This window comes from Monopterus albus, unplaced genomic scaffold (genome assembly GCF_001952655.1).
Source record: "Monopterus albus unplaced genomic scaffold, M_albus_1.0 scaffold45.1, whole genome shotgun sequence".
Taxonomy (NCBI): Eukaryota; Metazoa; Chordata; class Actinopteri; order Synbranchiformes; family Synbranchidae; genus Monopterus; species Monopterus albus.
This window is the reverse complement of record NW_018127925.1, coordinates 2,513,080-2,526,798: the sequence shown is the minus strand read 5'-3', so window position 1 is coordinate 2,526,798 and position 13,719 is coordinate 2,513,080. Positions and strand designations below refer to the sequence as shown.

At 41.8% G+C, this 13,719-nt stretch overlaps 1 protein-coding gene across 1 annotated transcript in view; it reads left to right on the top strand.

The window, feature by feature from the left end:
* The window catches only part of LOC109960239 (serine/Arginine-related protein 53-like), a 93,318-nt gene extending 79,831 nt beyond the window's left edge, over positions 1-13,487 (top strand). Inside the window, exons 5-7 of the mRNA XM_020600185.1 lie at positions 6,460-6,566; positions 9,589-9,696; positions 13,112-13,487. Coding sequence (XP_020455841.1) covers positions 6,460-6,566; positions 9,589-9,696; positions 13,112-13,204 — 308 coding nt within the window. The 3' untranslated portion in view covers positions 13,205-13,487. The remainder of the gene's footprint in view (positions 1-6,459; positions 6,567-9,588; positions 9,697-13,111) is intronic.
* The last annotated feature ends 232 nt before the right edge of the window (positions 13,488-13,719 follow it).

Sequence of the window (13,719 nt, the reverse complement as noted above, 5' to 3'; positions counted from 1 at the left end):
ACACTGAGAAGCACACTCAGCTGGTTTTAGTTAGCCTGTTTGCAGTTAGCATTGGAACATCAAGCCAGCAGGAGCAAGTCTTAGCTTGGATTTTAGATAAATTACTTGTATATATCCAGTTAATAGACATTATATGCTTTAAAACTTTTTACACACTACTTTCCTAAAAGACAGAGCCTTATTTTTGCAAATTAGTGCATTAGTAATACCCACAGTAGTGATGGGTACGATGCCACCAAGGCAATAATAAACACGTCGTGTCTGATAAATGGCAAATTCTCTGTCTGAGCCAATCACAAGTAAATTCTGACTTTTAGATTTCTTCAGTTGTAATGCAAACACTGTATTTGAAAGCGGGAATATGGAATGCATTACATCATTTTCCCATAAATTTGTCTCATCGAAATCTCATACGTTACGTCTGAGGTTTGCATGACAGGCACCCACATCAAACTAATAATGTAGAAATCCTTTAGATCAGTCAGCGCAGTTTTGTCGGCTGAATCAAACAATTACATGCATCATCGTTTGTTATAAAAGCGGTTTGTGGCTTCAGATACTGTGTGTGATGGATGGAAGGATAGGCTGCGCCCAGTGTATCCTTTCTCCTCGTGATTTCATTACAAGTGCATAGAGAAGAAGCTAGCATTTAGTTGTAGTAGCAGGATTTTCAGTGTAGACAGAGAGAGCATGCTGTAAAAGATCTGAACCAGGGTCAGTTGAGGAGAGGAAGTCGAGAGGCTAGATGAGCAGAATGGGGTTGAATGACAGACAAAAGAAGGGCGGGATGAGTGGAGATGTGGAAGGAGATAGCAAGGCATGGTGTGTGGCTGCCATGTCATCCTGTCATTAGCAGGTTGTTTGGGTCTTTAATTCATCATTCAGACCTTTATTGACTGGAGAGTGGGAGATCACTATCACAAGGAGACACTAGAAGACTGTGTGCGAGACACTCAGTCACCAGCTGCTCTTCATTTCCTGATCCCAAATAGATATCACAGAAACATATCACATGCCATATCTGCTAAGGTCAGATAATGTGCACAGCCACATGGTTGTTTTATCCAAAGAGTGTGATCATATGTGGTGTTCTCCTTAAGTTCTACAAACCTGTAGGCCTAATGTTTGTGTAAGAGATTGAAAGGAGACAACTGAGTATCAGTGGTGTGTGACAGGCCCCTGATGGGAGTGACAGGTGTCGACAGGACGGCAAAGTCCACAGAGACCAGTTGACACTATGACATGCGCACAGAGCACCATGGGAGTTCCCTTGGCCTGTTTGTGTATTTGCGGTGGAAGGTGCATTGTTGGAAGACATGGGGTAATGTGTGAGTGACTGTGTGTATTATGTGTGTGTGGTCTCGTGGGAAAGCACATTAGGATGGCTTAGCCACCTGCTCTGTCACTGGACATCTCCCTGCTCACACACACACACACACACACACACACACACACTTCTTGCGGATGCACTTGGGACATCTGGCTCGGCCTGTCAGAATTTGCCTTCATTTTGTGTAACCTGTCGACCCCCGCTGCCACAAGTATCTCTGTCACATCGTTTTATTGTTGCGGCGCTGCTTCCTTAGAGAGAACATAGAGACTCACACACATGGGGAGAGAAAACACATTCTGATTATTAGTTTGATGCATTATTTTGATAGTCAAGGTGTTTCTCTTACTCATACCTCTAGGTTGCTGTCTACCCTCATTATTCTCATCTCCTGTCTTTCTTTCTTCTGTCTTTGTCCTTTCTGTCACCAATGCTCAGTGATGTCTCATTTTCAGTGCCAGAAGCTGTAGGGTATTAGTTATGCAAATATTGATGTGCAGCTTTGGCCTGCTAGCTATCAATTGAAATCAGCTAATCGATAGGCCTAATAGCTGCTCATTAGCCACTTGATGCATTTCCAGGGCTAACATCAGAACCTGTCAGCAGCCGCTAATCAATACAGTCTAAAAGTATTACCAAACCAAGGCCAACACCAGACACCTTTTTAATAACATAAGTTGGCTTGTCTGGCTTTCTGTGTAGATGTGGAGCCAAAGGTCGGACTTGATGGTTCTGGCTTGAACCTGCCTGTCCTATCAATAGAATACCTCATTAGCACACTTAAGGTTTTTTCTTCTTTACTTGTTTTAATGATAGTGTAATATAAAGCACAACAAAATTTCTCAGTCATTTGGTTCTGATGATGAAATTTCATCAGTCAGATTTTCATAAATAACCTTTTTTGGTCATTATATCTGTTATTTTTCAGTCCATTTCCCAGGCATGCGCAGGAGCAGTCTGTTGTTTGGGCCCAGAGAATCAAATAGTAGAGACTTTGAAGCAGCCAGGTTGCTGTGGCCAGACTGGAGCCCCTCTATCGCTCCTAGCACACAGTCCTGCTAAGCTTCACTCAGCTGTTTGATGCCAAGCTCTGCGAATGTGTGCCCGTGTGCATGCATGTATGTGTGTGTTTACCCAGCTCAGGGGTTACATAAACAAGAGCAGCTAGCCTACAGGTAAGACCCACAGGAGACCAGCTGAGAAAGAGAGAGAGAGATGGAGCAGCAGTCTCTTACCTTGGCATTCCCCAGGTGTTGTGGCCATTGCTGGAGCTGGATGTTCACTAATGAAGGGTGAGCTGGAAAATGACTAAAGCAGATACTAAACCAAGTTACTGCACGCACACACGCCCTGAATCCACTCATACACGTGTTAATATAGTTAAGTTTGTGGAGGCAAGCGTCCGTGCATGTGTTTGTGCACATCCCTGATGTTTCTGGGGCTGATGCGAAGAGATGGGGAGAATGTGGGCGGATGGGGGATTGGAGGCGGAGGCTGGCAGCGGGGCAGTTGGCCGCTGGTGCAGAGAGAGAGAGAGAGAGAATGAGGAAGAGGATTTTGGGGGATGGGGAGGGTGGGGGTGGAGGGTGCAGCAGAGATAAATCATTAGAGAGCAGGTTATTGGAAATGCAGGGAGATAAAAGAGTGAAGAAGCCAGTAATTGCCTTAAAGATCAGACTACAAAGCATTACTTTGGATTTTACAAGGCCAGCCGGCAACAAAAGAGCAGTAATTTATGAGCTCAGTGTAAAAGAATAGCATAATTACATTAAAAATTAATGCTAATGAGGGCTAAAATGGGGAAGGTGGTTATTATGAAAGTTTGTATTCATCTTCCCCGGGTTGAATGATGGCTAGTGGCTTGATTAATGGCTTAATTTCTATCAATTAGCAAGCAAAAAAAAATCTCCACTGAGACAGGCCTAAATTGAGCATTGAATTACACATCTTTACCGCAGTGCAGGGGGGGGCAGCGGAGGGGAGAGTACATTATCGAAACCTTACTGTGTGTGAGCATGCACATGTGAAAGCCGAGCATGGGTTACAAAACACGTTTATCCTCATGAATTCGCAGAACTTTGCCTTGTATCACTGTTGGGTTTGCAGTGAACTGTCTGTGGTGTGCTCCTTAAAGAGCCACACAGAGAACAAAATATAAAAGTTTTATGGAAAACAAGTCTTTGTGAATTTGAATAAATAGGAAATATATTCTTTGATTAAACTGGCCAAATTAAAACAGGAGTCATCTTTCCTCAGACATGATGAGTCCCAACTGTGTTTCTTGTAGTTTATTGTGCTGAAGTCAAATTGCCCCAACATAAATAACAGCATCCCAGTTTGTCCTTTCTTTGCTAGGGCCTGTTCATTTTTAATACTGCCATTAAATGCCTTTCAGCTCTCTGTTTGCCACATAATTCCAGAACACTGTCAAAGATTTGCCGCAATTCGCAAGACCTCAATATAACAAGCAGTTATTTTTCCTTTTATTTATTTTTCTCCACACAACAACAAGAAGTGCTGCGGTAATTTAGTTGGCACGCTAGTGCACTCAATTACTGGAATTAATCAGCAGCAGCAATATATTCAGCTTGGCTGCTCTTGATTGACAAACTGTAGACCAAAGTCAGGTTTACAAAGACAATGCTGCCATAGCCCAAGGGCTCTGCTTGCATGGACATGTGTTGTTGAACAGCTCCCTCTTCTGGTGGGGACGTGCAACTACTGCACAACGCTCCTCTTCAAGGTTGAAGGAGATGAGCTGAAATCTGTTTCCATTGGCTGGTTTGATTTTCTCTCCCCATCTTCTGGTCTTAATCAATGAAGTGGACAAACAGCTATTTAGAGAGAACAATTGCCTATTGATTGAGAGCCACTCATCAGCACCACTGTCTGTCCTGCTAATTTCAGTAATGAGAAGGCAAGTGAGCTTTCTGACTCCCTCTTTTATACATGAGCACACACACACACACACAGAGAGCAAGGACACAAATGTTAACATGCACTGCTCAGTCACTATACTTTAGTTTAATCTGCAGATATAAAACAGAAGTACTGTATGTTTCCTGGATTGTGGTGATGTTGTAGTGCATTTCAGCATCCAGAGAAATGCCATACAAAGATAAAACCCCATTTAAAGTAATGCATACTGTTCATTTGTCTACTTCTGTTTCTCTTCCTTTGTCTCTTGCTGTTTGTGTTCTCTCTCTCTCAGCTTCCACTTTATCCTCGCACTGACAGAAGCGTTCCTAATGTGATGACAATTGAGTCGACCTGTTAAATTAATTTGCCAGATAATGTGTCAATATTAAATATCAACTTTGACCTCTCCGAGCTGCAGAGTGCGCTCGCCCAGCTAGAGTATTGATTTTCGTCTGCCTCTAAGCTTGCTAGGCCCACACTCAAAGTCCATTATTTTTGATTTTCTCATGAAATACATATCTTTTCCCGCTGACATCTGACAAACAGCATATGGAAGTCATTTTATCTACCAATAATGTGTTTGTCAAAAAGTCTGAGGTCTTAATGGATTCCTGCACCGCACACGGGCAGCTCGGCAACAGAGGGGCCTGCCAAGGAGATGCTAGCAGATATGGGCAATGTGTGTAGATAAATGTCAGTTTGTGTGTGTTTGTGTAGGGCATTCAAGCTCAATAGCAGAGAAGAGCTAATTGGAAAAAGTAAATTAATTGTGCGGAATTAATTGTCGGCCGGTCACAGACTGTAGTTTTCATCCGAACACGCACACGCTCATGCAGCAATGCAGCGAGCCACGGTGATAGTGGTGTGAAGGACAGGCCACAGTCTCCAGGAGGATATTGGGCCAGTGTTCAGACTTCATCTAGCAACCCAGTCAAGCTAATGGCTATTTTTGGAGCTGCTGTGCAATGCGTCTCTGCTCCCATCTTCCCGCACAGGATGACAAGCTGATAGTCTGTCATATAGGAAGGCTTAATTCCACTTGTCACTCAGTTGTCCAATACTGCAGTGCATTTGAATCAAAACCGAGTTTGTTTGAGTGCTATTATGAACTGTAATAGGTTGTGTGTGCGATGCTTTGCTGTGAAAGCCCGAACAAATATTCATTTATTCATTAAACACCAGGGCCATGAAGATCTGTTGTGACACCCTTATTGTAGCTGCTAATGGATTGAATTAATTCCTGCCATTAGCTCCAATTGCGTATATGTTTGTGTGTGTGTGTGTGTGTGTGTGTGTGTGTACACACACACCTCATGTACAGATTTATCCGAGCCACGAGTGTGACTGTAAAGTACGCAAGTTTGCAGACACACAAGTACATGTGGGAGTACTTGTATCCCGATGATCTCTGTGTGAGGGAGTGAGTGTGTGTGTTCCCATTTGTGTACTTGTTTTCATGACACAGCCTACATCAGTGGAGCAGAGACACATGGATGTCTGCTGGATTGACAGATAGAGAGATAGGAGAGTGCAGGAGAGGACGGATGGATGGGGGAGAGAGGGATGAATATTGACTGATCAGTGGAAAGATTGACAGCCAGAGAATAATGGGTGCATTCAGCCTGTCTCTTTCTTCCTGTTGCTAACTTTCCTGGCACACCTATTTTTGCCCTCCTACGCTACGAAGACTGCTCTTGAATTCTTGAAGTGATTTATTATCTGATATGCAGAATCCTGATGTGTTTATATCCAAGAGTAATTTACTGGAAACCCTTTCTGTCTTTTTGTTTGACAAACCGGAGTAAAATATTTTCTGATACATGAAAACTATATGAAACCTAATCACATTTAGTCTCCTGTAATGCAATTCCATTGCAGAAAGTTTGTGTTCATATTTTTGATTATTTTAGAATGCATTATCTGAGAGTAATTCGGTTTTTATTTTGAAAGTTTTTTTTTTTTTTTTTTGACCTTGGCTAAGCAAACAGTTCTTTTCATGGAGGCCAAGATTAAAACAGGGGAATATCAGATATTTCATGTTGCATGTGTCAACGAGCATTATACAGAGAGATAACATACAAAGTCCAAATTAATTCTGGTTACTTTTAGAACATGACAAGGGACAGTTGACCCTCTGTGTGTCTGTGTACATGTGTGTGCATGTGTCTGTGCTTTTGTTCATCGCCTCCTTTCTGTCTAACCCGTTGCAGAGGGAACTTCTCTGGAGGAGCAAGTGCGAAGGATAAAGGAGATTGAGGCCATCGAGAGTGATTCCTTTGTTCCTCAGGCTTTCAAATCATCCCGGGATGATATAAAGGTGCGTTCTGTCTCTCTTTCTCCCCCTGCCCCTCACTCTCTCTGTCTTTTCACTCAGTCTCTTATTAAATTTCCCTCTCTGCAACGCTGTGCCGTCTGTCCAGAGACAGCCCAGACCAAATCAAACATTCTCATTCAGCGCCGTTTGTTTCCAACCTGAGACGGTTTCATCAGACGCTCCACTGTTCGCCGCCTCCAGCAGCAGCACCCACACAAAAGCCACAGCAGGCACCAGCCCTCCTCTCTCTTGCTCGCTCCCCCCGCTCCCCCCAGTTGTGCAGATGCAGACAAAACACAGAAGTCATTATTGAAATGTTCCTGTCTCTGAAGGAGCAGGAATTTGATTTGTTGGGGCTCATGGCTGTTTTGAAAAGACAGGCGACAACATGTGACAGCAACGCTGCGCAGACTTTTAGGACACAACTTGGTGAGTCTGACCCATGTCAAGACCCATGTGGCTGCAGCTCAGGCTGGGCTAAGCCAATCTACCCTTGCCTGGACAGACTGCACAGACTGCGCATGCGCAGTGAACGTGTTTAAAGCCTTGTTCACACATTGATCCCCCAACTTCACCAAGTTTAATTGTGCAGACAAGTCTGTTCTGACATGTCAAACAGGTGATCATCCATCTATAAGAATACCACATGGACATCTGAAATCACATCACAAAGCATAATTTAGAAAAATACTTGAAAATTTTGATTAAAATATTATTTGAAGTACAGAAGGCGACAGTTCTACAGTGTCTTAATCAGTTTAAAGAAACAGAGCAGCTTTCATTAAATACAAATTGAAGTTTACACATTTTTATCACAGCTCTTCATTGATTTTCAGATTATTCTCTTAGGTATTGTTTTCATCAGTAGATAAATATTACTGACAAATCATCCTTAGTTTGGAAGATTTCATAGTCTTTTAGCTTTATCACATATGAGAGAATAGTAATTAAATCAGTGATGGAAGAAGTACTCAGATTGTTTACATAAGTAAACGTAACAGTACCACAGTTTAAAAATATTCTGTTACAAGTAATAGTTCTGCATCCAAGTGATACTTAAGTAGAAGTTCAAAAGTATTGGCATCAAAATACACTTAACAAAAGTAAAAGCACTCATTATATAGAATGTGGCACATTTCACATTAATCTGTATATTATTAGTGGGCAATGATTATTGATGCACTATTGTGTACATTACATTTGATGTTGCGGCTGGTAAAGGTGGAGCTAGTTTTAACTACCTTATTTGTTTGTAATTTGAAGTAGTGGTGGGTTTTTCTCCACCAGGGATCAATAAAGTGAGATGATTATATTGTATTGTTTATAGTTAACCTGATTCTGAAAAGTAACTAGGAAGTAAAGTTATAAAATAAATGTAGTGGAGTAAGAAATACAATGTTTGCCTCAAAAATGTAGTGAAGTCAAAGTATGAGGTAACAGAAAATGAAAATAATCAAGTACAGTACTTAAATACAGTACTTGAGAAAATGTATTTAGTTACCTGTAAATAAACATTTAAACATTAACTATAGTATAACAGATATTTGGAAAATTTGCCACTAAAATAAACTGATAATCAGCCCCATCCCCCCCCCCCCCCCCCCCCCCAAACTAGCTGCATTCATTAGAAACGCCTATTCAGCTTGTCACTCCAAAGAAGTGCAATGATCAGTTATACTGTCTGATCTGCGGCACTTCACTATGCTTATTAGCCAGTGTGTTTTATATCTCGCTCACTTTTTGTGTCCTGCCAAATGAATTTTAAAAAAACTCTTTCCACCTGGGTAAACATTTGCTGCAGGGCTAGTGTCAGAAGTGTTTGAAACATGAATGGACCTGGGAAAGTATTCATTTTGATATTTCTTCCTCATCAGGTACAACAAGGAGAACAGGCCATCCGTCAAATATGGGGCTTATTATAGCTTAAAGTAATGCCTCCAGGGATGGAGGAAGAGTCGCTCCAATTATCACATTCACTTCTGTCAGCCTGGACTATACACGTGGCCACATTAGGGGGACAGAAACTCTTCATCCTTACTTTGAGTCCTTTTCATAAAAAGCCCTTCACCTGTGACTGAAACAAAAAGTGGCTACACTAAACTGTCATAAAGACAAGCAGTTCTTTAATATGTATATGTTTTAGCTTCAGTAATTACCACCATAAAAAGAAGCTAATACACCTAGCTGAAGCCAGGCCTCTCATAGTGCTGCTGCTGGTTTAGCAGCTCACAGGAGAACTGCAGTATATTAGTCATAGTTTCATGGTTTTCCTCCACTTTATTACATATACAGATCAATGAGAATAAAATTCAGGATACAAGCTGATTACTATCAGTACTCTACTTTCTACTGGTTTACTGCGTACACCAATCTTTCACCCCCATCTACTGGTCAACTGTCATATTGCATTTATAGTTCTTTTGCGTCCCAATTCAAGACTACATAGTAGTTGTACACGGTGTGAAATATATACAAATTGTCATATATTTTGCAGTGTTTGCACTCGGCTTACAGAAGTGTTTTACACCAGCAGGAAATTATGCATTGCACGATAAAATGCATCCATTAAGTTGCTATTTGGGGGAAAACAAAACATCTTTATGGTGCTGCAGTATTTTCAAATTATTCTAATGTGTTCTGGTCATGAGTAGTGATTCTGTTCCATTTTGCTTTGTGGGACAATTGTATGTATCAGCAAAAAAAACGAGAGTTTTTAAATTCACATTCTGGCTGTTTTGAGTGTACTTAATAGTGTCACTTTTCCAGTGAGGACAGTTAGTGTAGAGTAAGGAATCGTGAGACAGATATCATATTGTTTTGTGGGCAGAAATATTTCTAGTTCTGTGCACATACCTTTTATGTGGTAATTTGATAAGACTCTAAACAGTAAATGTTCCTGTTACTACTGTTGTTGCTTGTTAAAATATTTTTATGTTTATATTTAATAATCTCTCTGCATCATTTTGTGTTTTGGTACTCGACTGTCTATTCAGATATCATTACATGTGTGTATTTCTGGGTACAGACAGAGCCGGTGGAGGTGAAGCAGGACCCAGAAAGCGCAGACTCTCAGGACATCACTCTTCCTGTGTCAATAGTCTACAGTGACAGTGACGCACTTGCCCATCCCAATGTAAGTTCTCACCAGGCAATGTTTGAGGATAAGGCCGGGCATTTTGTATAATGATAGTAGTTTCAACAGTCTCCATACAGAGACTAAAACCAACTCACTGTTCATGTCTGTCAGTCTCCAACCTGGACTAGCCTATCTCTCTGTGCCATACACCCCTGTTGTTGTTCAGCCACACACCACTGCAGTGGGTGACATGTTTCTTTATTACACAACAGCAGATCTGCATATTTGTTAAAAAAACGTTGCCCCAAACCCTCTAAATGGGCTTAAGTTTTTAGAGCATCTGAAGTAGCAAGATTCAGCTGCACGTGTGCAAGATCTCTGTGAAAGCGCAAGGAGCTAGTGGACTGCAAACAAGGCAGAGAGCTGACACGAAGATCTATGCTGTAAAATGTTTTTGGGGCAACATTTTTAACAAATATTAAGGTGAAGAAGAAACGTGTCACCCAGTGCAGCAGTGTGGTTCCCTGTTGTGTCTTTAATCATTTTTTAGGTCTATGGCACAGACAAATAAGCTGATCCAGGACTGACACACTGACGGACATTAACCATGAGTAGAGGCAATTCGTTGTTGGTTTTAGTCTTTGTGTGGGGATTGTTGAAAATACTAGTAATGTAGAAAATGACTGACCTTCTCCTTATTGTCTTGCACTTCTATAATACAGACTTGTAACACTGTCTGAGCCAATGAGCACCTTTCAGTCCTCAGGCATAGGTGAAGTTGATGTTTCTTGTCATTTTACCTTTAGGTACAATGCAGTTTTTTTGAGTATGGTGCTTACCTTTACTGGTTGGATGAGAATCTTTGTAAACTTTTTTTTAAATACTACTGCTGCTACTAATATGAACACTCCTGCATATTCTGATACTGTGCATCGTACCGCATAGGACACTGCGGTGCAGCAGTTTACAGTCTCCCAGCATCACCTCCTCCCCTGTCTGCAGACCAATGATGAAAAACGAGAAGGAAAACTTCAAACTCCAATAACACTCCCTGGGGCTCCTCAGTCATCTATCTCCACTGGGGAAACTAAGTTATGCCCTGACGTATGCAGATAACCTCCTCACATACACCCCCCACCCGAAATGCACACACACACATACACACCCTCAGACAGGCTGATGTATGGCAGCAATATGCCCCAGGCGGGCCCCGGCCCCGGCTCCGGCTCCACTTCCAATTAGAACAGATGAGTCCCATTAGCCCAGCCCAGATACTGTCATCCCACACACACAGTCTCATTAGCACCATGAAACCAGTGCACAGCCGACAGACAAGAACTCACTAGTGTTGAATCTAACACACAGATAACATGCAGCGTAGCTGTAAGCGGCGTAGGTTAGGAATGAAAGATTGACTTGTCCAGGGTTGCTCCACAATCTGCATAATAATACACATATCATCACATAAATGTACGTATATACACATTGTCAGCATGTCAACATTATCTCTCACCCTCACACAAGCACACCCAGCGAACATAGAAATGATCTTCAAGCTTCTCAGTCTCATTGTCCTTATGTTACTTCCTAATAATAAGATGTCTTCATTCGTCAGATACTTGCAGCAGCAGTTTTATAGCCTTCCTACAATAAATATCAGTACTGCTGCTGATGTACCACATTGAATCCAAGTCACATGTGCCGGCCTTTCATAGGCCTTTGAAGCTGAGTAGACAGGGAAAGACTAATACAAATGTGTCAAATGCCAGTATTCCATTATCATCATCATCACTGTGACTCTGAAGTCCACACTGGGGTCACATGGGTGTCAGTGCCCAGTACTGACAACGCTGTGCCTGCTCCACTCTGCCCTACTCCAGTCTGCTATGCACTACCACGCTCTTGTCCGTGCAAATCCTCAGTTGTCCAGGTGAAATGTCTTCTACCTAAAACCAAGTCCAGATTATTTTTTTCTAAGTTTTTTTTCACCACCACACACACTCTGCACAGCTCTTCAGATATTTGTCGTTAGGAAATTACAAGAAATGAGAATACAACAAAATTAACTGATCAATAAATAATTGAAAACCTCTGATTGGTGAGAGAGGTCAGTCCCTGCTCAAAACCTTTTAGAAGCTAATGTCTCTGTGCGGGGGGCAGCACGGTGGTGCAGTGGTTAGCACCGTTGCCTCACAGCGAGAAGGTTCTGGGTTCGGACCCCACCTGGGACCTTTCTGTGTGGAGTTTGCATGTTCTCCCCGTGCTTGCGTGGGTTCTCTCCGGGTACTCCGGCTTCCTCCCACAGTCCAAAGACATGCAGCTTAGGTTGATTGGTGTCTCTAAATTGCCCATAGGAGTGTGTGTGTGTGCGTGTGTGGTTGTTCGTCTCTGTGTTAGCCCTGCGATGGATTGGCGACCTGTCCAGGGTGTACCCCGCCTTCGCCCCGATTCACAGGGGGGCTGTGACCCCATTCAGGGACTAAGCGGTAGAAATGAATGTCTCTGCACTGCTGCCAGTGTTGTTCAACGAGTCAGGGTCACAGCAGGCCTTGACAGCACCTTTCCACATTAAGACAAGTATTGGAGCAGATCTTTGAGCAACGTTGCAACGTTGCATACTGCAGCTTTAAACTAGAATTATGTTGGTGTTGTGAATTAAGTTGCACCAGTGTTGTTCAAGTGACTTTTTTATAGAACTCAAAACAAAAACAAAGGTTTGCCTCAAAGTGGGTTTCAAAATGTACAACATACAAAGGTTTCCATCCCTGTATTGTTAGATACATCAGATCTGTCCATGATATGCGTATTGGTCATGGCATGGGTGTATACTGTGATTAACTCTCAGGGGTTTCAAGGACAAAGATGAAGAGAGCTGGCTGTCGGTCAGTGCAAACCCGCAAAGATGTCATAAAAATGATTGGGTAGCTACTTTGGTACTGTGTGTATGCCCTCCTTGTGTGTTTCAGTCATTCTGCAAGGGAAAAAATGTTATTTATTATTATTATTTATTTTATGCTTTCAGGTTTTCAGGCTACTTTTTCTTGTGTCACATGACAGTAATTTGAATATTTTTGGGCTCCTTAGACAAAGAATCAAATGAAACAAGATATTTAAATAAAATAAACATTACCTACGGCCCTTATCAAGTTCACTCATGTCTAAAATTTAGAATTTTTACATACCAGAAATCCAGTTTTTATTTTGTGGTTTTCAGCAGACTAAAGTTTTCAGCTGATATTGTTGTTTTTGTTTTTCTTTGATTATTATATATATCTCAGTACACTCCATAGACAACAAAATAAGTCAGCAGTGGATCTGGAATGCAGAGCTTGATAGTACTACTACAGTAAAACAAGGCCCACCGTGCCTACTGGCATTCCCTTGGTGGTTCCCTCCGGTCCTTTGGTATCCGTCCTCATCTGCACCTTTGTCTGTCTGCTTGCTAACATGTCCTTTCTACACTCTCCTGCAGTTGTTCATGGACAAGGAGAAGGCAGAGGAGCTCTGGCTTACTAGATTGGTCTCACTGCGACAGGAGAGACTCATGGGAAGTCCTGTGACCTAAAGAACACCAGAAACTCAGATGCGTCTTCTCGTTGCCAGGACAGCTTCAGTCCAGATCTACACCTCATTCACTCCTTCGAGTTTGCTTTGATTGATCTCAGACCCAGTCACATTCTGTCTTGTTTTAATAAATCAGAACATTTCTTACTTTACTCTTCCACTAATTTCTCTTACCCCTGAAAATGTGTGAGAACTTGAGCATATAAACAGATTTTTGTCTTGATGTACTTATTGTTTTATTAGTGTTAATGTAATTCAATTCAAAACTGCTGTTGGCATTATTTTTTTTTAAATAAAGGGAGATGAGATGTGGTGATCTGTGTAACCATAAAGATGTACGGTAGCAACTTGGCAAATAAGGACAGATTTATTTTTTAAGTGAAAACTGTCTTGTGCTTCTGTGAGTGGATTATGCAGATAAGCCTATAGTTGGGACTGAATTGACCAAAAACCTGTGACACTTGTTGAATTTTTAAAGTAAGGCAGCAGCTCTTCAGATAGATAAAGATAAATGAG